Source organism: Triturus cristatus, chromosome 4_2 (genome assembly GCF_964204655.1).
Source record: "Triturus cristatus chromosome 4_2, aTriCri1.1, whole genome shotgun sequence".
In the NCBI taxonomy this organism is placed as follows: Eukaryota; Metazoa; Chordata; class Amphibia; order Caudata; family Salamandridae; genus Triturus; species Triturus cristatus.
In genome coordinates this window covers 477,790,525-477,814,574 of record NC_140586.1, presented here as the reverse complement: position 1 = coordinate 477,814,574, position 24,050 = coordinate 477,790,525, and the positions used below count along the sequence as shown (strand labels likewise).

The window sequence follows — 24,050 nt, the reverse complement described above, 5'->3', positions numbered from 1 at the left end:
GCCAGAGGAATAGCCCGAAAAAAGTACATTACTTTCGGGAGCACATTCATTTTTAATCAGAGGTTCATAGTTATATTTATTGATATCCTCTACTTTTGAAGAAAGATGAACCCCCAGATAAGTAGCTTTGTATGTTTTTCTAGGGTCATAATATTCAATGTTATCAGTGCATAAGATAACATTTTTTTCTTTATTAAGTGAATAACATGAATACTGGCCAAACTGTTCGGCAATTATATCTATTTCTAAAATTGCCTCAGCTGGATTTGGTGTTAGTATTGTCACATCATCAGCATAAGCAGGGACTTTAGTCTCATAAGCCCCAGTAATAATTGGTTTGATTTTCAGGCTCTGCAACAAGTTAATAATCAAGGGGTTAATATACAGGGCAAATAAAATCGGAGAACACAGACACCCCTGTCTTGTCCCCCTGTATATGTTAATACTATGTGATTCTTTACCCATTAATTGCAATCTAGCTTTCGGTTGTAGATACATAGCTCTAATTTATTTAATAAGCTGGGGCCCAAACTTATTTATCTCAAGTATCCCCCATAAAAACTTCCAGGACACCCGATCAAAAGCTTTCTCGGCGTCAAGGAGGATCATAGACATCCGGTCTCCCGTCTCGGACATGATGTCAAAAAGCAAGATGACTCTGCGAGTAAGGTCAGTGGTACCTTTGCCGGGATAAAACCATGTTGCCAAGGGGAGATCAGATGTTCGATGACCCTCCAGAGCCGGTTAGCCAACATTTTGGGATATAATTTAGAATCTGAATTGATCAGGGAGATTGGTCGGTATGAAAATGGATTCTCAATAGGTTTGATTTTTTTAGGAAATATAATTATATCCGTCTCTTTCCAAGATTCAGGGGGAATTCCACTTGATTGTACTCCATTAAACAGATCCAATAGAAGAGGTAATATTAAAATCCATAGTATTTTGTAAATCTCTATGGGAATTTTATCAGGACCTGCAGCTTTACCTGAGGCCAAGTCAGAAAGGGCTAATTGGACTTCTGTAATACTAAATTCTCTTTCTAGTTCTTCTCTAGTTGGGTCATCCAGACCTCTTCCAAGTTCAGGGTTTGTAGACAGTTTTTTTTATTGCATCCCTGACTTCCGCAATGTTTTTCAGGATATCATCTTGATATAGCTTTTGGTAGTATCGTTGAAATCCCTCAATGATATCGTCCGGATTGGTATATTCATGCCCATCTAGTTTGATAGAGGATATTACATTGTGGGAAATCTTCTGGCGAGTGCGTAAGGCCAATAGCTTACCTACCCTTTCTCCATTTTCATAGGAACTATTCAGATGAGAAATATTTTAGCGGATCTCTAGGTTAGACAGCTGTTTAATTCTGTTTTTAAAACCAATATGCAATGAAGAATATGGACCCCATCATCACCCTGCATTATTGTTAAAACATGCTCTTCCTCAGCTCTAGCCAAATCACGTAACAGTTGTTGATTTTTAGATTCCTGTTTTTTTTTGCTCTCGCTGTGTAGCTAATAGTTTCTCCTCTAAGAGTGGCCTTGAAACAATCCCAAACAGCCCCTCTAGCCGCACTATATCGATTCATGTCAAAATATCTTTGTGCCCATTCCCTAATACATTTTATATAATCTTCGTTAACAAGGAGCCTTCTGTCAAACGTCCACTTGGTGCGGTGACTGACAAAGTTAGTTAGATCTATAACTAAAATTAAGGGGTTATGATCCAAAATTATTTTAGGGAGTTTCATAATTTTCGCTTGAGGTACCAGGTCTCTTGTTGCAAAAAAATAGTCAATCCTAACATATTTTTTATGTGGATACGAAAAATAGGTATATCCAGGGTCGGATTGATTTTTTAAATCCCAAAGATTCAGCAAACCATGTCTATTTTTAAGTTGGGTTAGGGCCCTATATACTCTGGGTTTTCGACCTATATATCTAACCTGGTTTTGTCTCCCTGGTTCGGAATCTAAAGAGATATTTAAGCCTCCACAAAAAATTATGGATTTTGGCCAAGAGGTGAGCTCGATTTCGAGATGCTCAAATATTTGAGGGTCATCTTGGTTTGATCCATAGACCGAGCAAATAGTAATGCCTGATATAAGTTCTATAATTGCCCACCTCCCCAAAGTATCCCCTACCTCACGCTTTACAAGTCCCAGTGATGTTTTAGCTAGGATAGCTACCCCACGAGTATTAGAGATTTGACTTGTACAAGCTAGAATATTATACCCCCAAACCTTTAATAGTTCTCTTTTCTCCCAGGGTATGTGTGTCTCCTGTATGCAGATTATATCCATTGAATTTAACTTAATTATTTCAGCAAAGCAGGCCGTTTTAGCCCTATCATTCAGGCCCGCCACGTTCCAGGAGCAGATTATTATCTTCCCCATTAAGGTCTCCTAAATAGTTCCAGAAACCCCTTTATCAGCATCCAAAGGCCCTTGTCAATCTTCCAAGTGTATCTTTGTTCTTGTCTTTCTTGTCTTTCACTTTTCTTTCCTACCTGTTCCACTGTTTCAGTAATATTTCCGGAATTGCTCTTTTTATTTTATTTGTATTTCAACCACCCCCCCTTTCCACAACCTCCCCCCTTCCCTCCCATCCCCGAAACCCACCCTTCACCCCTACTAAGGCATACAGACTCCATCTAGAGTCTGTTGATGCTGAACGTGCGACAAATGACCAAAGCTTAATTGCTATGGCTTTTGCCTTGCTATATAGGTGCTGAGCTCTAAATTCACCCGAGGGCCCTTTTTTTTTTTTACATATGTATATATATTTTTTTTTTCTGAAAAGCTAGAATCAAAACATAAAGTTCCCTTTAAGCCATTGAGAATGAGTACCCTATATATACCATATTAACAAAACTCAATCTATCCAAGAGGGGGGTGCATCTAATCTAGCCAGTTAACCCATCTAAGTACTCTTTGGCTTTTATCTCTGACAGAAAAAATTTGGTTTGTCCCCCCCAAATCACTTTAAGCCGAGCAGGGTTATTGAGGTAAGCCTGGGCTTTCTTATCCTGAAATGGCTTGATTAATTGGTGTAGCCTCCACTGTCTCTCGACGGTGGAGTAGCAAAAATCTGGTCGTCCAAAATAGGAAATCTCATTTCTAACTCTCTTCGACTCCGGTCTGGCCTTTTCAAAGACCGCTTGGCGGAGTAAGAAATTGCCAAAATAGATCAGGATGGCACGAGGAAAAGCTCCTGCTTTTGTCGGATGTTGTATATTGAAGGGAACGCGGTGAGCGCGTTGGATTTCTAAGGCCCAATTCCACCCAGTTAGTTCTGGCATAGAGTCATGAAAGAGTTCCACCACATAAGAGCGTACATCCTCACCCTCCACCCCTTCGGGAACCCCAAGTACTCGTAGATGGCTCCTCCGCTGGCGGTTCTCAAATTCCTCTAGTTTCCATTTGACATCCGCCAGCTGTGCCTCGTGAGAGTCTACTCGTGTTTGGTTTGATGCCAGTTCTGACTCAGTAGAAACAATTCTAGATTCTAAGTCAGTGAGCCGATCTCCAAATGCACTACATGTTTTAGTTAGTTTGCGAACAACCCCTTGCACCTTACGCATGGTGGCTTGGGCCTTGCGTTCATCTTGACGTGTCTTTTCACGGTGCATTGAGATGGCCTGGAGTATGGTATCTAAGGTTGGGGCAATTGAGGTTGAAAGCTCTGGGTGTTCCGGTTGTATAGCGTTTAAGGTTTTCGGGTGATCGGTAAATTGGGTTGTGGGGATATAATACCAAGCCAAATCCTTTACTCCATATCTCTTTTTTTTCTTTAGAGTAGCTTTTGTTTTTGAGCAAGGATCATCTCCCTGATCACTGCAACTCTCATCTGTGGTAGCTAAAATATCTTCAGACCACTCACCCCTATCTGAGAAAGAAAAGAAATCGCAAGGGTCTTTCTCCAGTTCATAAATTTCATTTGCACCAACTTGTGAAGCCTGTTGTGTTTGGGGGGTCCGCGAAGGGATGTGTGTAATATTAGCCCCTACTGCTCTGCCCATCGAGTCCAGGGACCCCCCTAAGTTATTATCATCCCAGGGGCAATCGCCATTTGTATAGATCCCACAGGGTTGAGCATGCTCCCCCCTCCATCAGCATCAGCATCAGCGTCAGTCCCTGGTACCAAAGGGGAGGGTAAGCTAAGCATACCTTCAGTCACCATCGAACTGATCCTCGCATCTTGCTCCAGCACTGGCGGCACTGGCAGCAAGTTGTAAGCGTCTTCAGTCCCTTCCTCAATCCCCTCCTTACTTCACAATTCTGGGCTGTCCAATACATCTAGAATAGCTCCCACTGACCCGAGATCATCACGCTCAGTTTCCTTGCTTGAATCGGTGCCAGCCGTCGCAGTTTTCATAACCCTCACAGCCTCCACGGGTTCGATCTTACTCTTCCTTTGATGACTCGGAACTGCTCTCACGGCCGCCCCCCGCAGCAGCAAGTCAGCAACAGTAGGACCGGCCGAATGCCTTTTCTGAGTATCGATTCCACGTCTTGCCGTCTGAGAAGGCGGTTGAATGGAAGAACCAGGCGCCTCCACTGCAGCTTCTCCGGATCCAAGATCAACCGACTCGGGGATTTCGCGCAGCACTAATCTTGCTGCCCTAGCCTTGGCAGCCGCCGTTTTCAGAGCCATCGGAGCCATTGGAGGCATTTCGAGGAGTTCACCAGGACTACTGCATCCAGCATCAGCCTCTGATGGCGAGTGCAATTGCTGATGCCGCTTTGCTTCTACTGTGAGGTATGCACTCCCCAAATACCTTAGGATGGCAAGCCCAAATATGGTCCCTAAGGTATATAATTGTTTCCTGATAGGCTTTATCTCCTCGCCGCAGGACCCCGGGAGTATTTCCTTATATTTAAGTATCTTTTAGCTCATCATTGTTGTTATATTTTCTTTCACGGGAGCTCTGGTCATTCTTGTGCGCACTGCAGTCTCACACGACCGCCATCTTGCCTCTCCGATGCATCACCTTCCCTGTAACACTTTCGTTGTATAGCATTACGCATCCAAAGGTACATTGAACTTAAAGTGTTGCATTTACCATCTTAAGAGAACTAAGCTATTACTACCATTTTTAAAGTACAGTATTGTGGATTTTTGTCGTTTGTGGTCTTGTGATAAGTCTATATAAAGAATACTTATTTTTTATATAAAACCTGTGTGGTGTCCATCTGTAGTGTTGTCACTGGATTACTGTATGTGTTCACAAATGCTTTACACACTGCCTCTGAAATAAGCCTGTCTGCTCGTGCAAAGATACCAAGGGGGTGAGCAGGGGTTATTTTAGGAGTGTACCCCCTTACCCTGACTAGAAGCAAGGGTCCCTATTTGGTCAAAGGTACCTACCTCTGCCAACTAGAGACCCCCAGTTCTAACAAACGTCTTTAAACAACGTCTTGTTTGCTCTACAAAGGAAATTATGTATCACAACCACTGAAGAGTTTACTACAGTCGCAAGTGAATTCTCGCCCAGCGAAAAATCACACAGATTATACAGTTTACCCCGTTTGCGCAATAAGGTTCCACTAACATCAACCAAGATTAATGAAACACAACAGCTTGTACATAATGTTACAGATGGAAGAGATGGTACCTCACACTCCACATCTAAATCTCTCCAAACAAGTTTAAAACTTTTGTTATTATCCCAGGATCTTTCGACTTCAATGAGCCTGAAACTCAACTCCTCCTCTTCAACAACTTGATGCCTCTATCACTCACTCGTACACCCTAAAAGAAAAGACACAACTGCCACACCTACAACTACAACATTTTCACCCTATTTATACTCCTTCAAAACCGCAACAGCTATATCGCAATCTCTGTCCAATTCTGCTCTGCACTCTGTCTGGATCTGGACACTGGAAACTGGAATCAGGGATTATTTTAATATAGCTTGGGTACAATTATTTAATGCTCCACTCGGGGTGTGAACCAAATCCTCTGCTATCTGAAACTGTTAGCAACTACAGATTGGCCAAATGGTATTTAGGACTAAACACCCCAACTTACAGATTTACCTATGGAAATTCAGATGGCACTTGACAGGTCAGATAGACCATTGCCCTCACAGTACGGATGGACCTGGAAAAAAACACAAGTCATGCATATATCATCAACTGCAGGATCCTTAATATTCAGTCAATGATGAGAGGTTGAAGACGTTTTCAAAACATTTATTTATCTTAAGGATTAGTATGGTTTTGGCAACTTTATTCAAGTTAGTCAAGTTTACAGAAATATTGAGTAAAAGGTTGATTAGTGAGAGCATAAATCATTACAGAGTTTTCCTTGAAGGAAATTGTCACTAACTAGCTAAAGAGCCTAATCTACCCTAAAGTAGGACCCATGAAGAGTCCCTTATAGAAAAGAGCTAGAATTTCGGAGCATAGATAAAGACTAGAACTTCCCATAAAGAGTCATTCTAGAAACTCAACCAAGTTCCCCACAGCTATAGTAGAAGCAACTGCTAGAATATCAGTGATAGAGGAATGATTGTTGCAGTAGCATTGAGCCAAGAAATTAGAATAAGGAATAAAGTCACCTTTAGCAATAACTGTCTGTAACAATTGAACAAGGATGCAATAGAGTGACTCTCCCCTAGTAGAGTCCTAAAGGGTTTCCTCCAAGTAAGTGTCAGAGGTCAGAGTGAGAGTTATCCTTCCTATCCCACTAGGAACACTCATTAATGTAAAATCCCACAATAATGTAACAAAACTTTAGTACGTTTCCGAATCTTTCATCCAATGGAAATCACTCATCCAATGGTGTTCTCCGTTTTCCACAGTAAACATTCACACCTGAACATAGTAAAACACCGTTGCCATTACTAGAAACTTGGAGGAAGGTTCACATGAGAACCTTCTTTACTAAGCTAACGCTAAGTTCAATATTCCATTGTGAATAGAAAAGCTATTCAGATGCACTGAAACAAACATATCAATGATGTTCTAGTTAAGCATAGATAAAGTACATCTAAATTATTGTTCATTCCAACAGTCTATTCATTACGAATTCACAGCAAGGTTCATTGTTATATGGGAATGATCTAATATGGTATGATGAAGCTAAGAAAACAATCTTGAAGACAGCACATTCTTTAGCAAGACGTTGGTACTAGGCAAAACGTCTACTTAGTTATGAGCAAGAATCAAAAGAAAAGACTTGGGCCTAATTAAAGGGGTACATTTAATAATGCTAGCGTAGTACAAAAAATATTTTCTCCACATTATTCTCATATACATTTAAGTAAGCATATTTTCCCTATGTGTGATTTACTATGTATTCTTTAAGTAGAATTAAAATGCATTCTAATGGATTCCTACATATTGTAAAGCAAGCACATTTTTCCTATGAGTTATTTTCTATGTGAAAACATTTCTGCACCGGTTAAACACAATCTAAAGTGCAATTCTAACATGGTCTGAAAGTCAAAATTAGTTTTTAAAATTCATTGCTTACAAAGGCAAAGCGAAGAAGGGTACACGCAGGGTCAGCCTATGACAGTGTCTGGGGTTATTCTACCTTTGGGGGAGGGGCAAGGGTGTGTGAGAGGGATCTTGGGCCTGACTGCAGGGAGTACTGCATGCTTCCTCATTTTGTGCTGTGGGCAGGGGATTGGTGTCAGACCTGGGCACTGCCATCAGCCTTGGCTGTTTCCTGTGGTGGGGGAAAGAGATGGAGAGGATAAAGCCGCTGCAATGACTGTGACCGGGGAGGGACCATGCAGCTCTGGTTGCTCCCAGTGTTCTAAGGGAGAAGGGATGAGGCAGAAAGCGAAGAGGCAGGAGGGAGGCCTGCATGCTCTGGCCATTGTGTGTGGTCCAGGGCTCTACATATGGCCGGCTGCATCCTTGCGTCCGGCCTTGCCTGGGGAAGGGTGGTTGGGGCCCTGACTACTGAATGGGGGAGCATTTTATGTTTGCCCAGTACTACATGGGAACAGGCAGAGGAAGGGCTCTGCTGCACACTGTGTTGGTTTTACCCGGTGCACTTCTACACCTGGTGAAATTTGGCCTGCTGTCTCTCGGCATAAAGTTTCTGGGTCTGGAGTTTGTAGGCCTGGGGTTGCCAAGTCTGGGGGTTTTCAGACCCGGTAATTGTAGACCTGAAGACATTGGGGGCCAAATGTATCAAAGGGTTTTACCCATTTTGTGTCTATGGGGAAATTAGTTCGCACATATGGCCCTGGATCCCTAGAATTGCAAATGACAAAACTCCACCTTGAGTTTCCAGTACACGTGAAATAATGCCATTCGTAATCTGGCCTGTGTGCATAGCATCAAGAAAGTATCACAGGAGATAACTTCTAAAGGTGCACCTAAAGCACAGCTGTTGGTTGGTTGTTAATGTTACAAGAACAGCCCCAAAGGGATGTGTGTACGTTGCTGAACATCTTTCTGTACAGCTCTTTTGCTCATAGATGAAAGAGCCACTTGTGCTTACATTTTCAGGACGCCACAGAAACACTGCAGGGCTCGTAATATGACTTTACTGAAAGATGAAATCTGAGCCAGCCACCAATCTTTGAGCAACAAAATGCAATTCTGAACCTGTTCCCTTTCAAATCACACTCGCCTCTCTGTTCTGTGTTTTATGGCGGGGATATGAAGAACATGTGTGCACTGAGGCTGCAGAGGATGCCTCTAACTGGAGGGACCCTCTCTGCTTCTCTGTCTCGCTGTCTCTCTTTCTATCTCACTCTATTTCTCTCGTTCTCTCTTCCTCTCTCTCTCTCTCTCTTCACTTCCCACTCTCTTTTTGTCTCTCTTTCTTTCTCTTCCTCTCGCTTCCTCAGTAGTGCATACCAGTGCACACTACTGCTCGTGCATCATGTCTTCTAAAGATACTGACCTAAGGCTGTGCTATACTATGGCAGCTTGAGGTCTTAGATTGTAACTTAAATGTCTTAGATTGTAACTCAAGTTTTACATTTATTACTTGTTTCCAACCAAATGATCATATAATTATCTTATATTTAGAATGATAGGTTTGTATTTAGAAACATGAAGCTATCTTGTATAATACTGCACAAATAAATAATATGATTTCTTTGACAGCGCATAAAGGATGAAAGCATTATTGACAAAGTCAATGTGATCAGCGTGGGCGATCATATAGAATCGATCAATGGAGTCAGCGTTGTAGGTTCACGTCATTATGAAGTTGCAAAAAAGCTGAAAGAATTGGAGAAAGGAAGGACGTTCACCCTTAAATTGATAGAGCCCATGAAAGCGTTCGGTAAGTAACCAGAATAAAATCCATGTCAACTTATGTCCCTTTCAAACGAATACACTGTAGACTTATTTTATACCTATAAGGCGTTAGACTGCACAGTGACAACCATCCTTTCTACAAAGCAACTGACTGCTACATTTTTTAGATAATCTCGTTTCGTAGCAAGCACAAATGTAGAAAAATTGATGGAATTTGCATTGAACTGCAAGTGACTTGCCTGATCCATCAAGGGAAAAGAGGGGCCGTTGGCACCTTGAAAATGTTCTTGGGATAATAAACGATTACAGACAAAAACTGTTTCTCAGGTTTTCATCACACAGTGGCCAAGGTCTACTTTAATCATGTCAACTACAAAGATGAATGTATTTATTCTAAGTGTTTTAAATAGATGGGTAGTATCTCTCCCTTAAATGACCTGTGTAAGTATTGGTGTACTTTAACGTGACATAGGTTCACAAGCGCATTTACTGCTGCATCAGTGTTGTATAGGCTTTCCTGTTTTCAGTGTTTATTTTTTCTTGGGCTATTATGGTGATTTTCTGATGTTTCTCCAACTTGTAAAAACTATTGTTGATCTCCGTTTATTCAGATAGCCATGAAAGCATAGGGGCAAATTTATATTCATGAGCCCCTTGCGCCGCCCGAAGATTACTTTTTATGATGCTCATGAGGCACAAACCTTAAAATCATATATTTGAGGCAACGCAAAGCCACTTTGCATGGATTTGAATGGCCTCATATATATGGAGTAGGCAAGCTGACGCAAATCGCTGCATGGCCTTACTCTGCTCTCAGGGGGCATTCAATGGGCGTTGCTGTGAGTGCTCCAAAGGAACACCCGTGATTTTTTTGGCTTCCACAGAGTTACAAAACTATGTAAACCTGGGGATGCATCAAAACCTTACGCCTTCCGAGGCGTAACAAGAAGAAATAACTTTATTTCTCATTTTTTTCTCTTCCATATGAGCTGCATTTTGCTGCACACATGGAAAGGGGAAAGCTCCTGTCAGGATTGTTTTTGTGCACGAAGGTTCCACCTTCCTGCACAAAAACAATCCTGTTGACAACACAGGCACCCTTGTACCATGGTGCAGCGGTGCCTGCGAAGTGCTAGGCTGCCAAAACGGTGCCTGCAGAGGGGGAAAGGGCAGGAATGCAGTGTATTGGATAAATACGTTGCACTCCTACCCTTTCACTTTGCCGTAGGGCAGTGAGGCTTGGTGACTTGGTGTGCTGCCCTATGCCAAAGTCCCATAAATGAGGGTCATAGTGTGTGCAAAACATGTTCTTTTCTATTCAAATGAATGTTCCTTTCATTTCATTTAAAGGAGGAATATTGAAGGATATTTAGGGCCAGATTAATTAAGCACTTCCGTTGTCCTTGCACCAAGCAACTTCACACAAGGAAACACAAGTGCTTAAGGGACATTTACAAAGCCACAAAAATCTATATTTATCTGGCCTTGCATCACTTTTCACCTGCAAAGTAACACAAGGCAGTGCCTTGAGCTGCCTTGTGACACCCTGCATCAGGGAGGCGTTGCATGGAGCATGGGCGATCCCATGTATCCACCCATGTATTTTGATGTAAACTGAGATTTACTAAAGTTGGCAAACCTTGGTTTGGACCAAAATGGTGTGCCGTCCCAGTCCTGGCCTAACAAAGAGAAATGTCTTTATTTCACATTGCTACCTCCTCTTTGTAAGCCTGCTGGCTTCCATAGCACCCATACATAAAGGAATAAGCCTCTAGGGATTATTTTTGTGCAAGAAGGTATGCCTTCCTGCACAAAAACAGCCCTGGCCACAACGAAGGCACTTTTGCCTTATGACTTGAGGAAACCAACATTGACTCTGTGTAGTCACAAGTGTGACAGCTTAGGGAGAGAGATGAACAGCACAATAGCTTTGTAAACATGGTGCAGCTCAACGCAGTGCAGTAACTTGCCTTGCTGAGCCGCGTTGTGTGAACTGTTAATAAATATGGGCAGCAGTGTTCTTATCCACTGGCAGCACGGGCAACTCACTTCTGGTAGACAGTGCTACGCACAGTCTATTTGTATTTTGCAACTACCTACCACACTCATTTAAATTCTGTAGCTCTCTTTTATAGCAACTACCTGTCCAACTCATTTAAATTCTGTGTCTCTCTATAATAATCACTGCCTGCCGCTCTCTCGTACTTGCGTTGTATCATGCCGCTAAAATTCTCATTCTGTTTGGACTCTCCCTGGTTTACAGGATTAGTAATGGCTCAATACTGTTGGAGGTCATTCCTCTAATTTCTACTAGATATTTTAAGATGTGTTCCCAGGACACAGAAGATTGACTTATACTCCTGCATTCTTAACCATCTGAAATCTGGTTCTTGCAGTAAACAGTGTAAGTGGTGGTGTCAAAAACCATACGAAGTGAAGCATTATGGGTGAAAAATAAAGAACAGGCTGAAGGTCGTACACATGACACTGAGCCACCTGGCAGATATTAACATTGATACTAACTTGTTTTGCCATGCAGAAAGTGGTGTGCCATGCTTTCAGCTCTCTCCCACTCTCTAGGTTCCAAGACACTTTCCACAGATACCAATCCTGAACCCTGCATTGAATGACTGAAAAAATTGATATTTGGCCTGAATTCTCATGTGTATAGCAAAGGTTAAATGAACCAGACATTTTTTTATTGAGTGAAAGATAAAAATGCTGACAAAAAATAGAATATCAATGTAATTCTCCTAAAGTCTTAATGGTGCCAAATAAAACATTAGCTAGCACATGCATCAAGCTAGGATTTTTCGAGTCCTTAATTGCGAATATTAAGGATTCTCAATTAAGGACTCGCAAAATCCTATGCATGTAGGAATCGCTATAATAATAGCGATTCCTACACATTCCTTATTTACGACTCGCAAATTGCGAGTCACAAATAAGGAATAGCTTCCCAATTATTCCTATGGGCCTGCAGGCCCATAGGAATGAATGGGAAATTGCAAGCGCAATTTGCGAGTACCAATAGGTACTCGCAAATTGGGCATGCAATTTCAGGGTGCAAGGGTGTCAAAAGGACACCCTGTTGCACCCCTGGAATTGACCTGTGCACATATGTTGCGAACACACATGCCCTAAGGGCATGTGTGTACGCAACATGAAACTTTGAAAAATGCACAAAAGTGCATTTTTCAAAGGTTTTACAAATTACCATGAATTTCAACTTCATGGTAATTTGCGCCCCCTATTAGCGAAATCACTAATTTTGTTACTTTAATGCATTGCATTTAAGGAATCTCAATTTGCGATTTCTTAAATGCAATTGCAATTCAAGTAATCGCAATTTAGAGATTACTTAAATTGCGATTTTTGCATTTGGGATGATGCATCCCAAATTCAAGAATACCGGTTGCAAAGTGGCAGATTCTGAGAATCTGCCCGTTTGCAACCGTTTTTTCTTTTGATGCATGTGCCTGTAGGTCCTATGTGAAAACATGCTGCAACAAAGAATGTGAGTCAATGATTGAGGGAGTCTCGGCATCATGGGATGGTAAGGACCTTTTGTTAGGGTGGCTGAGATGGCACAAAGCATTCTCTTCCGCGTGCCCTGTTGCAGGGATCCTACGATACTGATGCCAGAGCCTGGCTAATGGAGCTGTGAACAGCTGTGCATTGTAATAGGAGAAATTGCTTGTAGGAAATCTTCTTTTTCTGTTGGGTCATCCCCAATTTTTCAACTTATGCTGGATACTATTTTATTGATGGTGTATAGACTCTGTGCACTGGGGACTATGCCCAGTGTATATGCTCTGACCTTTCAAATATTGAGAAATTGGCTAATCCCTGATTTGTGCATTTAACTTTTCTAGAAGGATACTGTACATAGTGGGGAAGTACACCTATGGGATGAACAGTTAACCGTCACTATCTGAATTGCAGCACTTATTGTGTCATCCACTAGTGTGACAAAAGAAATGAAGGCTTCAGGCCTGCACTCTGTAGCCTAACTGCTACAGTGTACAGCCTGCAGTGCAACCTGTTAAAATAACTCTTTTTTACAGGTTAAAAGCTTATTTTTAATTATTAGCAATGCATCCCTATCTAAGCCTTTTGGCCTGTAAGGTAAGGCTGATGGTATTTGAAAGTGGAATATGTATAAAGTTAATGATACCATGTCCCTACAGTGACAAAGCCCTAAAAGCTATTTCACTGTCCTATGTAGAAAACAAGATTACAGATTAAAATACTAATACTGTATCACGAGAATGGGACCAGGTAGAAAAATAGTTACATCATTATTTTTCATAGTTATTGAAAATCCATTTAGTGTTGTACTCAGTTGTGAATAAATATTAAAGAAAAGTAACCTTTTCTCTGCCCGAAGTCCCTGGAGGCTAGTTTGCATTAGTTCTCCAGCTTCCCCCAGCCTGTGCCCAGCCTTAAATAGACATCAACAAGGTGTGAAATGCATCCCATGAGCAAACAAGATTCTGACATCAATGGTCAGAGGTGACTACTCTGAACGCCACAGAAAATTCTGAGTGGGGGCTGTGCAAATCCTGTGATGCCACACTGCCAAATCCTGCTTGACAGGTCTGTTGAGTCGCAAGTAACACTTGAGGCACACTTCAAAGGGAAAGAACAGTATGAGAAGACACTTTTTATGGATAATTTGTATAGTTGCTGAAGGACTCTGGTTTTGCCCTACCAGTGCCTTCCTCAAGCTAGACTTTAGTGTTAGATATGGGAGGGCGCCAATGGTGATTTCCCTATGACACTCCCACTACCACCTACAGCCATCAGAGCCCGAGTTTAGTGTGGCTGAAGACTACTGACAAAATGGGTTTGATTAGCCCTAAGAACTCCCAGGAGTGCCCAGGACTCACCTTCACCCCCTATCTGGTGCCAGGCATAAATGTTGCACCTTCAGGCACCGACTTCGGAACACTTTCTGGACCTGTGGAAGATCAGAAGAAGACTGGGCCTGTTGCATGAGACCTATGAGGAGCCCTTAAGGACTGAATCTGCCCCCTCCTGTACCCATTACAAAGAAGTAGACTTCAACAGTCAGTTGGTGGACCTCTTGTGTGGCTACAGGTGCACAATAAGGTGTAAGAGTCCTGTTCCTGGAAGTATCCAGCTGACCAGTTGCAACTGGGCCTGGACTGGTCCCTGCTGTTGTCCTCTGACTGATATCCTGTGAATCTCTAAGGTCCTAACAGGGGAGGGGGGGGGGGGGTTTAGAAATCCATTCCTGTGGTTGCTCGGAACTTAAAAGATTAGGTCAAAAGGTAAAATCTTTGACTAGGATGAATCTGAGTGTACCTGATCCTGCTCCGTCACAGTCAGTCTGAAAATGCACCTAGGTCCGGGTCTTCCGTGACCATAGACTACCATTGCACTTTGTGCTTTTTGGTGCTATTTTTACTTAAACATTTTGAAACATTTCAAAACTTATATTTCTGGGTTGTTTTTTGAATTTTTGTAATTTTGGTGTCATTTTGTTTATTACATTTTACTCTATTTTTCAAATTGGGTTTTGCATTTTGACTAAATGACTTTTTGGTACTGTATAAATACTTTACACATTGCCGTACGTTGAGCATGTCTGCTCTGAGCCATAGGTACCAGGGGACTGAGCTCAGGTTAGTTTAGTTTAGTTTAAATATATTCAATTGTATTTGTTTTTAAAGCATAGTAAATCATGACCTTGCAGTGCACCAGAATACAATCTTTATTGAGGCTGTTCAATGATTTCCTCACTATCACCCTCCAACAGTGCCTCTCATCTCTCCATAGCGCCCCTCTCACTTGTATTTCATTTGTTTTATAGCGCCGCTCATACCAGTGTAGGATGTTATAGCATTTTAAATCTCACAAACATAGACACACTGAATCAAACATATGTAAATCGGTGTATAGAAAATGTTACATAAGACAAAGGGGACCACAAGGTGTAGGATTCACGTCATCCATAATGATAGGCATTTTTTAAGAGTGCTTGACCTGAGGAAGGTTACACTCAGGATTTCGAATGGAACACAGTGAGTAGGGTTGACTTTACTAATAAAATTGTATTTCTACCTGAACAAACATTTTTTTTGACAAAAAGTGGATAATAAAAGACTGGAAAAAAACATAACTTTCTAAACTAGATTACGATTGTAACTTATGAACTGCACAGTAACAAAATGAACTCTGTGACAAAAGCAGTAACTCACTGAGCCATGCATATAAAATACTTTTGTGATCTGCATAGTAGAGGCTCTTTGCAGCAGTCATATTAACCCTCTGCGCTACCTTAGATGCATCGAAACTGCCACTAGACAAAACTCTGATCTCTCTCCAGGAGGTACATTAATCACCAGAGTCATCTTGACACTTGTATTGTTGCCTGAAATCTGTTGGATATACAGTGAACTCTGCAGTGCTTTTAAAAATGCAGCCCTGTAACAAAACCGGCCCCCAGTAACAAAAACGGAAGGGAGGAGCTTGGTGGAGGCACTCCTGTAGGAAGAGAAATCCCTTCTGAATCACCAATAATTTCTACTTTTATTTTCAAGAGGCCAGACAGGTGTTAGTTCAGCCCACACAGCAAGCTACCGGGAGCTCTTTAATAGACACAGGGCACTCATTTGCCAGATTACTGAGTGCCCCTCATGGACATGGGAGGTCATACCCCATGCCCATTGCACCTCGGGCCTCTTTCCCTCTCAGAAGAGCAGTGCTCTGTGTAAGACACTAACTCTCAGTGGGCCCCTACCGACTCTACAAATGGGCCTTGCAGGATCTGCCTTAGAAAGAAACAAATGAACTATTTTCTTTCACTTCTGATCTGGGTCTGCACGTTTCAGCTCAGAGCATGCTGCACATGGCAGCTGCTTTAGAAATGCACAGCACAAGGAGAGTGGGTCTCCATCATGTATGGAAGACTGGTGCTTCCCCTCACGGTGGGGGTTGCTGGGGTGCCAATTATGCCCCTGCCCACCACAATGTTATACTGGAATTTCCCTTCAGTTTTTTTTATGGTTTGGTCGTTTTGATTATTCACCACTACCCTGCATGAGGCCTGCTCATGAAGTTCCCAGTCACTACACTCATGCAACTGTTATTTCGTTTCACACCAGGTGCCATCAGATGATAAATAAAATGATAATAAACATTGTTATTATCCTTTTATTTATCTCTATCTGAGCTGCGTATGTTTGTAGTCCAAAGCAGATAGAGTAGGAGGGGTGGGGCCAGACCATGGCAGGGAGGAGTAGTGTGCACTGATAAGTGCGCATGTCAGTTTGGCCAAACAGATATGCGCACTTATATTTCTCCAACCCGGCAGTGGAACCCAGCCAGGTGGGAGAAATGCCACAGGCTCCCAAGCACTGTCTGAGTGGTAAACAAATCTGCTCAGACCAGTCCTGGTGCTGATCTCATTCTAGCTATAGCTTGAGAGCAGCGTCTGGATTGGGTGGGGAGCCTGTGCTTTCAGGCCCATCTACTTCGAGGACAAGAGGAGCAGGAGCAATGAGACTGCCAGCAGCGGGAGCGGAGCAGAGCAGCAGGTAAGTGATTTTATTTATATTTTTTCTTTTCCAGCCCCCCTCTCCCACGCCACCCTAACAGTTTCGATTGGCGCCACTGTTTCACACCCAGTTCAATCCTTGTTAATATGAGACTGGCCTGAACTGTGTCATATCAATATGAAAAAAAGATGCAATAACTTAGATATTCCTTCTGTTTAATTACCCATGGACTGAGTTGGAAGCGGGAAATTGCTTTCCATGCTTAAATATGTTTCTTCTTGGGTTTATGTGCCTCACAAAAATTCAACAGCCCAGTGTTTTCATTTCGGCATTTTTTAAAGATGTATTTTAAGGTCATTTATTGCATAGTACTGATGGCAAATATACAAATATTTTTTCGAGATTGGACAAAAACTTCTGATTTCAAATATGTCCATTGAAATGTTATGAGAAATGTAGTATTTTTACATTTTTATACTTCATTCAGCCTGGGGTAATTTTGGGCTAAATCACACCTCTGGGGTGATATAATCGTATAGCTAAAGGAAGATCGGTGTATTAGGGCATCTACTCTTCTTCCTTGACAAAGGAGGAACTAAGAAGAAGAAGAAGATTTGATGAGCTCTGCTTGAAACTATCAAGGATGTATTAAACTGCAGTTAGCATGCTCTGTTATTGTGTTTTTCATTTATCAAGAACAGTCAAATTTTTACAGGAAATACTGCATATTGTCACAAAAATAACAAATGGAACTGTGCTAAAACTGGGTGAGTACATTAGGACCTCATTTAGACCTTGGCTTGCAGTCCATCAAGGGTTTGGGGAGATGGATACACGTTAGCGCATCATGGTCAGTGTTTCCTTTTTTTTTTACCAGTTACTACAAAGGTATGCATGGTAGTCCCAGGCAGGAAAAAGGGTCAAGATGATTCAGAAAGTCTTTCTTATATAGTGAGTATTCTGGCACCAGTCCTTTGCAACCATCTAAATGAGAAAGTCATTCAAATAATGCACCAGGGTCTGTAAATTTGAATGTGCGTGGGGGCACATGCCGCGATCGGTGTTGCCACATGATTTAAAAAGCTATCCCTAATGCTTTGCTTTTTAAATGAATAGAGTAGGACTGCACAGACTATCCTCAATCTTTTGAAAAGCCTAATACCTTTAACCTTGTCTGTGTGTAGAAGTTGGGGATGTAGGATAATGGAAACTGGGTTAGGGTAGGTGGAGAAAACATCATTGGTCTATCAGCTGGGGTAAATAAGTCAGAAGCACACAGCTTCCTGTAAAGTAAGGAATTATTTAATGCCACAATAAACACTTACCAATATTCAAGGTAAGCACAAAGCATGTACATTTACTACCATTAGTCCTGAGGGCAACTCAGATCAGACGGAAGGTGGAGACTGGTGCCTACTGGCACGTCCGTAGGAATAACTTGCAAAAGTGAAACAGTTACACTAGAACCCAAAAGGGAACCCTAACATCAAAAGGTTGTACATGAAGGAAAGGAGCCAGGTGAGCAAACTAGTTGGCAGTGAAAGATCCAATCAACCATGGACTTTGCCAGGCATAGACTACAGGACAGGGCAGAGCTCATTTGTATAATGTCAGAAACCATTTTAAACTGGAAGTGATGACTAATCAAAACAGAAGACTATGATGGCCATTTTGGATTGGGAAATCAGCCAATAAACAATCAGAGATTATAGTGGGGTGGTGGCTATTTTGAATCAGGTGGACCTCTAAGCATTCACAAGGTAGAGAATGCAATAGGGGATCAATCTTCATTGCTACCTGTGGGGCCATTGCTGCACTTCCCCAAAAACTGGCAAGTGGGTTTCCTAGCACCTTATGGCGAGGGTGCAAAAGCAAGCTTAAACTTTCTGCCAAATTCTCCAAGAATTGCCCAGTAGGTTCTGACAATCATTTAGATAAATTGACAAAAGTAGCAAGCCAATAAGTAGGTCTGCTTTCATCACCTTTTCATCCATGTTACGCCTTTCCTTTTATTAACTTTCATTAATATTCGCATAGAGAACCAATCAGTATTTTTTTTAGTAAAATGATTCACCAACTCCACCTCTTGCAAGTGGAAGTGACGGTGTAACTTAAACTCTACCTTCAATTCTTTAGGTACTAACCGTACTACTTCTAACATCAAAATATCAAATTGTTCATTGTCACATCTTCAAGTATAGATACTGTCCTTCTTCCAGAAAACCTAGTGCAAATCTCCTTTTTTTCCACAGAGAATTTTGTTGCTAATGTCAAATCTTTGACATATCGTCTACAACCCTTCTCAAACCTTTCCAACAAAGGCATGCCACTGCCATGCTGGGGTACATCTCTAGCCAACCCTTCCTTGGTGCTAACTTAACATGATCATTTCACTTTTCCTAGAGTTTCATTGACAGCCCCTAATGTAGTTCCATGGGTTTGCACGGTGAATATCAAACGCAGAATATTGATGGGACATATACCGAAAGAAAATAAAAATATTGACCAGTAAGTAAATATAGTTTTTCTATTTCTAACTCGACATATATGTACTTGAGCTGTATATATATCTTCAAGGTATGTAAATGTCGAGTTGGGAATAGTAAATCTATTCAGGGTTGGCAGAGTTGGTGAAGTGGTACTACGAGGAATTCCACAGACTTGCCTAAAAACTCAGTGGAATTGTGCTCCGCTCTGCTCAGCTCCACCCTACACGCAGACCTCAGCTTACCTCTGCTGGCGGCCAGTCACCCATGGCAGTGATCTTGGTGTTTCCTCCACTTCTTCCTGACTCCAGGCTACGTCCTCGGTGCAGGATTCTTGAGACCATAACCCAGTCTCTACTATGCATGTGCGCACATGCGCAGTCCTTGTGAGTCCTTCAGCAAAGGGGTTTCACAGCCCAGGACTGGAGCAGAAGAAGAATCCTGCACCAAAGAGGCAGCCCTGGCACAGGGAACGCCATGCAGGGATCCAGGTAAGGAGGACTCGGGTAGGGGAGGGCTTGATTGCTTGGTTAGGGGTGGGTGGCAGGGGCAAACACCACCACGTGGCGGAATTGCAGTTTCTTTACCAACTTCATGCCCCTAGTGGAGCACGGAGTTGGCAAAACTTTGCCAACGCCACTGTCGGAGTGGAGTTCGCCACCCACCCCTGTGATCTATACTTTCCTAAATGCAATCATCTTTTGATGTTTTGTCCTTCGATATTCTGTCCTTGATATGCTTGTACCATGATATTCTGGGGGTCGATATTCAGTAGTGCAATCTTTTACATGCAATCTGCTTTCTGTCATTTCCCCCACGTGAGAGAACTCTATGACATGATGTTTCCCCTGATACACTATTCAATTCTTTGGCCCTTCTCCTTACTCCCACAGCATTTGTTTTACACCACTACAATGAATATTGCTAAACTGTTCGCTTTATAGACACTTAACTTTCTGGATCAAAACAGGGTTCCTCTTGAATTATTTTTAACCCTGGGCAGAGCTGGCGGTGCGGGACCCAACTCAACTCCGCCACTCGCCTCCACCCCCCCATTAAAAATTATTTAGACATTAAATAAAACAAAAAAACACACTTACCTGAACAGCGGCGTCCCCAGGCTGCCCACCTCCACTTCCTCGCTGTCTCTCTCGAAACTAGGTGATCATTGCGAAAACCGCACATGTGCGCATGCCCGTGAATGTGTATTTCTTTCAAAAAATGCACATGCGTGCACATGCACATGGGGGGGTGGAGGCCGGGGCTGGCCAACTCCGCTCCACTGCAGAGTGTGCATAGATTTGCCTACTCCATGTTCCGCAGAGAACGCTGGGTAGGCAAATCTCCGCACACTCCGCTGGGGGAGCGGAGTTCTCCGCCCGCGCTTAAAAATATTGAGTTTTTCCAACCATCAAATTGTGCTGGAGTAGATGTCAGCACCTCCTAGAGTATAATTTTTTTATTGTGTTTTCGTCCCTGAAGCACTGTACATTAAAGGCCTGATTCCGATGTCGTTTGGAAGGCCTCCGAATCGGATTTGGCTTTCCTGAATCCGATTATTTGCCCTTGTTTCCGACAGAATCATACACAGGTCTGAATGACTAAGTACGATGCGAAGATTGCCGACGCGTGGACTGAATCCTTTCCGGGACCCAAACCTGTCCGTACGACTCATTCGTAGCCGAATCATGCTGCACAATGTAGCCAAATTCCAACCGAGGAAGTACGATGCATGATTCGGACAGCCGCTTTGCCTCGTTCTCAGCGAGACGAAACGGCTGTCAAAATTGTACTTCAGGGGCCATAGCAGGCCCCCCTTCAACTGGGGCCCTCCAAAACTGTCACAGGAGAGTGCCGATAGGTCCCCCCTGTCAGACCATGCACAATGTGGACGCTTTCACCACCCACCCCTTTTTGCTATGGGAGCCTGTGTACGCGTTTGGTACACAGACTTCTATTGAAGTCAATGGGAGTCCGACCGAATCGTATCCGGATGCATTCAAATGCATTGTGCTTGATCAGTCAGACTCTCCTGACACGAATCATATGGAAAGCATTCTGGACGCGAGTCGTTCGGTTTGCTTTCCGATTGGGATTGGGATCGGAATCGGGCCCTAATTGAGTATGTCATACTAAACTAGAGAATCCATTTCACTATATTACCCATACTGTCTCTAGCTTCTCTCAGGAATTGAACCATAGGTACTAGAAGTATTTTGGTAGTGGGGCAAGGGTGCTATGGGCGCTAATGTAAGCAAGAAACATAGGTCAGCTGCCATTTTCATAGCAAAATACAGCCATAATTGCTGTGCAGGTGACACCACACAACCAGGACCATAATGCTGCTACATTTTTTGCATTAATGATAGCAAAGCCCCTGTACAGGATGTCAAATAGCTTTATCACATGTCAGCACTGTGAATTATCTGGATTTCCACTGCTTGTATAGTGAAAGCCTCTTTAATGAGCACTGAGCCTTTGGCTACTATAGGATAGGCTGCTTTAGCAAGGAACCTTTTACAATCACAGATATCCTAGCTTTGGAAGTAGCCTAGTATAATCTGTTGATAGTCCCATAGCACCAGTCAGGTTCAAAGGACATCAAAAGCATAGATAAGAAATGCTAGAGACTACTCAGCATGGGAAGACGTTTGAGATAAGTGGCTGGTTGTCTAAGAGGAAACTGATTGAAGGGGCAGAAGGATGCATACTACAGGAGCTGGTGGAAATTAGCTACAGGAACTAAGGTAGACAGTCTGTGTAGCCTAGAAGGGAGCAGGTTGCAGGGGCAGAAGGATGTATTTTGCAAAGGCTGGAGGAGCAAGGCTGGCAATTAGGCCACTAACATAGTCTAGGGCTCAGAATAGGTCTCAGAAAAGTATTCCCATGCTCAACCCTTGGTAGCTTGACTGCGAGCAGGCAGGTGTAACGTCAGAGACAGGTATGTAAAGCATTTAAAAATCCCAATTCAATGAATAATTAGGACACAACACACAATACAAACCCAACACCCATTTATAAGAATAGGTAATATCTTTATCTTTAAAATGACAACAAAACAAAAACAATCCAATGTAGGGAACCGAAGATATGAATTTTTAAAGATTTATCACTATATAGCACATAGAAACCTATAGCAGCTATTGGGACCTCTAGTCACGCTAGACCACGACAAAGTCACAGTTTCAGGGTGACCGCGATGAAGTCCTGCATGGCTACCCCACGCAGTAGGCCTTGGTCAAAGTTTTTACCTTCTGACTGAATTTGCGGGAGATTTTTCTCCCACGAGCCCTCTAAGCTCTCCACCAGTCTGGAGTCGGTGAGGGTTCACCGGCTTGCTTTGCGACGAGCTCCCAATCAAACCTATTGAAGTCAGACCACCGGAGCTTTCCAGTGGCATGAACCAGAGATCCAGGCCAGCTCACGGTTGACTCTCGTGGTTGGTCCCGGTCACCTCTTCTACCTTTGGACTTAGAAACATTCACAGATATTTTACTCACATGGACCCTTGATACTCTTCACCAGGCCAGATTTGGTAAGGGTTCATTGTCTTGGGTTTCGACCAGCTCCAAGTCAAACTCTGGAAGTCAGACCTCTGGAGCATTTTAGCAGGACGGACCTGGTGGGCAGGTCGGCTCGTGGTTGAGGGTAGCTGGCTTGGCGAGCCAGGTCGAGTTGGTCCACTTAAGGAGCTTGTTTTCAAAGTTGCTCCAAAGTTCCCTGAACTTCTGTAACTTCTTCCTGAAGTCCCTTTGAGGGTCCCAAAGTGTCCAAAAGTTACTCCAAGGGTCTGGAAGCTCCAAGATGGTGCTTGAAAGTTTGGGACTTTAATTCCCACAATCCACTTGGACACAGCCCATACAAATCCACTGGAGTCACTCCAGGCTGGGGATTCTTGGTGGTGAGGGTCCAGGTGAGCTCTGTTAACCTCTAGCTTACAGGGACTCCACCCTTTAGTCCATTTGAAGCAGATTTGATAAACAGGACGTAGTTCCAGATTGTGCGGCAGGCGCAGTCAGTCAGAGTGCAGGGCCTGGTTGGTCAAATCAGTCTTCCAGCATGGGCACTTCTTCTTCTGTGGTTTCAAGCAGCAGATCTGAGAGGCACTGCCCCTCTCAGGAACTTATTCAGTGTTCTCTGGGGCTAGGAAAGGGGAGAGGAGATGTGCCTGGTTCATATACCCAAAAAGGTCCAACAGGGTTATCTATATTGGACTATGCAATCAGCAGCTATGATTTGTTTAATACATTTCGCAGCCTCTCTATACAATTTGTTCAAAGTAGTGACCACGCAATACTACTTCTAGAAATAGACCTCCATCTTCAGCCAACTTCCGCATGGTCCTTGTCACAAGGTGGGGAGAGGTAATACTCAAACAAAAACCAGGTCAAATACTGTGGAGCAGCCAGAACTATAAGCAAATTTATAATGAAATTAATAAGATTATAGAGTCCCAAATGTATGAACAAATCAATAATAGAGTTAACCCAATCTCTAATTTTGAAAGCTTAAACACCCTGATATCTACTACTATGCAGAAGAAGCCTCTTCCCAGTCCACAAGACAATCCACAAATGATATAAGATCCGACAATAAATCTCTTGTCTAAGAAATTAAACCAGCTGATTAGGTTACAATACATGAACATTTCTTTGGCTAGGAAGGCCGAAATTTCCATCTTGAAGAAAAGACGAAAAAGGCTTTGTATGAAAGAGAATAGAACAAAAATGGATAGATGTTGGGTGGACCTGCAAGAAGCAGTGCGTTCAAAAAAATCTAAAACCTTTTGGGATATAGTTA

At 42.7% G+C, this 24,050-nt stretch overlaps 1 protein-coding gene across 1 annotated transcript in view; it reads left to right on the top strand.

The window, feature by feature from the left end:
• The window catches only part of GIPC2 (GIPC PDZ domain containing family member 2), a 551,697-nt gene that overhangs the window by 300,724 nt on the left and 226,923 nt on the right, over positions 1-24,050 (top strand). The window contains exon 3 of the mRNA XM_085601974.1: positions 9,083-9,263. Within this exon, the coding sequence (XP_085458100.1) occupies positions 9,083-9,263 (181 nt within the window). The remainder of the gene's footprint in view (positions 1-9,082; positions 9,264-24,050) is intronic.